We start from the raw sequence: 2,461 nt of genomic DNA, 5'->3' as shown, positions 1-2,461 counted from the left end.
GTTAATGAAGCTTTTGATGAAGTAAAAAAAATGAAAAATTATTATATTTTGCATGTTTTTTTTTCTATATATAGAATATCATTGAAAATAAAAAATTTTTTAAAATGTAACTTTAATATAATAAATAATATAAATCATTATTTTTAGGTTTGCAAATATTTGCGTAGCTGATAAATATTTCAGTTGGATCATACCTGACGAGTGGACGATGGAAGACGCTGCGACGGTTCCTTGTGTATATACCACTTGTTATTATGCTTTGTATTTGAAAGGTAAAATGAAGAAAGGCGACAAAGTATTAATTCATTCTGGTACGGGAGGCATTGGTCAAGCAGCAATTAATCTTGCACTTAACCAAGGTTGCGAAGTATTTACAACGGTTGGAAGTATCGAGAAACAATATTTTATAAAAAAAAACATTTCCTTCTATTCCCGAGGATCATATCGGAAACTCTCGAGATACAAGTTTTGAACAAATAGTTATCCAAAAGACGGAGGGTCGCGGAGTAGATATCGTATTGAATTCTTTAGCTGAAGAAAAACTGCAAGCATCCATCCGTTGCTTAGCAAAGGGAGGTCGTTTCCTCGAAGTTGGAAAGTTTGATATGATTTTCAATAGTCCTTTAGAAATATTTGCATTCTCAAAAGGCATTAGTTTCTACAGTATAATATTGGATAATTCTTTTTATGACAGACCAGAAAGTAAGATAATATTGTCGAATAAACTAATAGAAGGTTTAAAGGAAGGAGCTATCAAACCATTGTGCAGAAAAGTCTTTGAAAAAGATGAAATAGAAGCTGCGTTTAGATATATGGCTGCTGGAAAGCATATTGGCAAGGTATGATCATTTTTTGGTATACGTACAATAGAGAGTAATAAATGTATATATATATAGTTTTGTTCTCTTTATGTTATATTTTATATTACAAATTGATAAAAACTGTTTTCGTTTTGGTTTATGATATATATACATATAAATTGATAAAAACTGTCATCGTTTTTTGTTTATGATATATATATATATATATATATTATATATATATATATATATATATATCACGTATAACATTGATGGGTAAATCCTCAAATCTACCTGCTCAAATCTACGGTCATACTATTGACAGATTGCTCTAATAATTTATTTATTGGATACAAATCTTTTCTTAATTTATATATTATATAATCTTACCTCTCATTTGTATTTTATGCAAAAAATTTTCATTTTTTGTATATCTAGTTTGCAAGATTAATTTAATTGTACAAGTTACCTTTTGTATCATAAGAATTAAATCGACTGAGTTTTGTTTTGATAATATTGTAGAGCGTAGAAAATTGACATCTTCAAATATAATTGGTATATCGAGATAATCTTGTTTCTTTAACCAGCCGATCATCTTCCATATAAGCAAAAGATATCCTGTAGCCGGTAATAAATTTTTTCCATTATTAACATGTCCAGTCATATGTATAAAATCTTCCTCTAACACATTAATAGTAACAATTACTTCTCCTTTGTCAATTGTTCTTAGCCCGATATAACGGTACGTATACCAATCTTTGGAATGATCCCATCTACAATAAATATCATTAATTAAACAATATATAAAATATTACATAGCGTTTCTTTTACTGTCGTTAAAAATAATACAATTTAATTTTCTGCTTCTAAAATTTCACTATTTTTCTATAGCGAATATGACTGAAAAATCTTGTGTTACATTAAGTAGAATTTACCTTATAAGATGAGACAATCATCGGTGTACCACGACTTACAGGATACTTAACTTCTGGATATAAATTTGCGATTTGCAGCTGTAATCCTGCATTATAAAGTTTTCCAATTCCGTGTAAAAATATTTCAATATTCGATTTGTGAGAGAATTTGTATAAAGCGACATTTGTCACTGTGGTATCTAAAGAATCATTAAGAATGTATTGTAGAATATCATGCGGCGCTATCTCAATCGTCACTGCGTCGTTTGGAATAAAGCGTAAAGTTTCTGAAAATAATACGGGGACTAGCAAATAATTTGCATAATATTCTGCTAGACTTGACTTTGGAAATGCACTGAACCATTCATAAGACTCATTCGGTACACTCAACCACTTTGAGCTTGGAGACACTTGTTGTGGCAATATTTGATTCAAGTATTCCAAAAGTTTAATTCTTGCGGGTTCGACGTAACAACTATGAAGAGGTATATGTCCAAAGGAAATTTCTTTTACAGAAATATTGTCATTCTGAATAAGAATAAACTTTATTATTTATTTAAAATTAAATATATAATTGTAAGCATATATATATATATATATATATATATTGTGACGTTGCCGTCTCGCGCGCGTCCGCGAGTCCCTCTCCGATCGAAAAGCGCGGACTAAAAGGCCGCGCCAGTCGAATCATTGCGAGAACCGTACCGTTACCTCCAGAGAGGAGTACTCTGCGTTGATACCACTGCT

The 2,461-nt window shown here is 30.5% G+C and overlaps 1 protein-coding gene across 1 annotated transcript in view; it reads right to left on the bottom strand.

The window, feature by feature from the left end:
* Positions 1-1,516: 1,516 nt before the first annotated feature.
* The window catches only part of LOC138932756 (fatty acid synthase-like), a 6,152-nt gene continuing 5,207 nt past the window's right edge, over positions 1,517-2,461 (bottom strand). The window contains exons 2-3 of the mRNA XM_070294890.1: positions 1,736-2,242; positions 1,517-1,573 (exon numbers count right to left, since the gene is read on the bottom strand). Of these exons, the coding sequence (XP_070150991.1) occupies positions 1,517-1,573; positions 1,736-2,242 (564 nt within the window). The remainder of the gene's footprint in view (positions 1,574-1,735; positions 2,243-2,461) is intronic.

Source organism: Polyergus mexicanus, unplaced genomic scaffold (genome assembly GCF_030449975.1).
Source record: "Polyergus mexicanus isolate NDT 795.1 unplaced genomic scaffold, iyPolMexi1.0 SCAF_4, whole genome shotgun sequence".
Lineage (NCBI taxonomy): Eukaryota > Metazoa > Arthropoda > Insecta > Hymenoptera > Formicidae > Polyergus > Polyergus mexicanus.
This window is presented reverse-complemented; position numbering and strand designations above follow the sequence as displayed.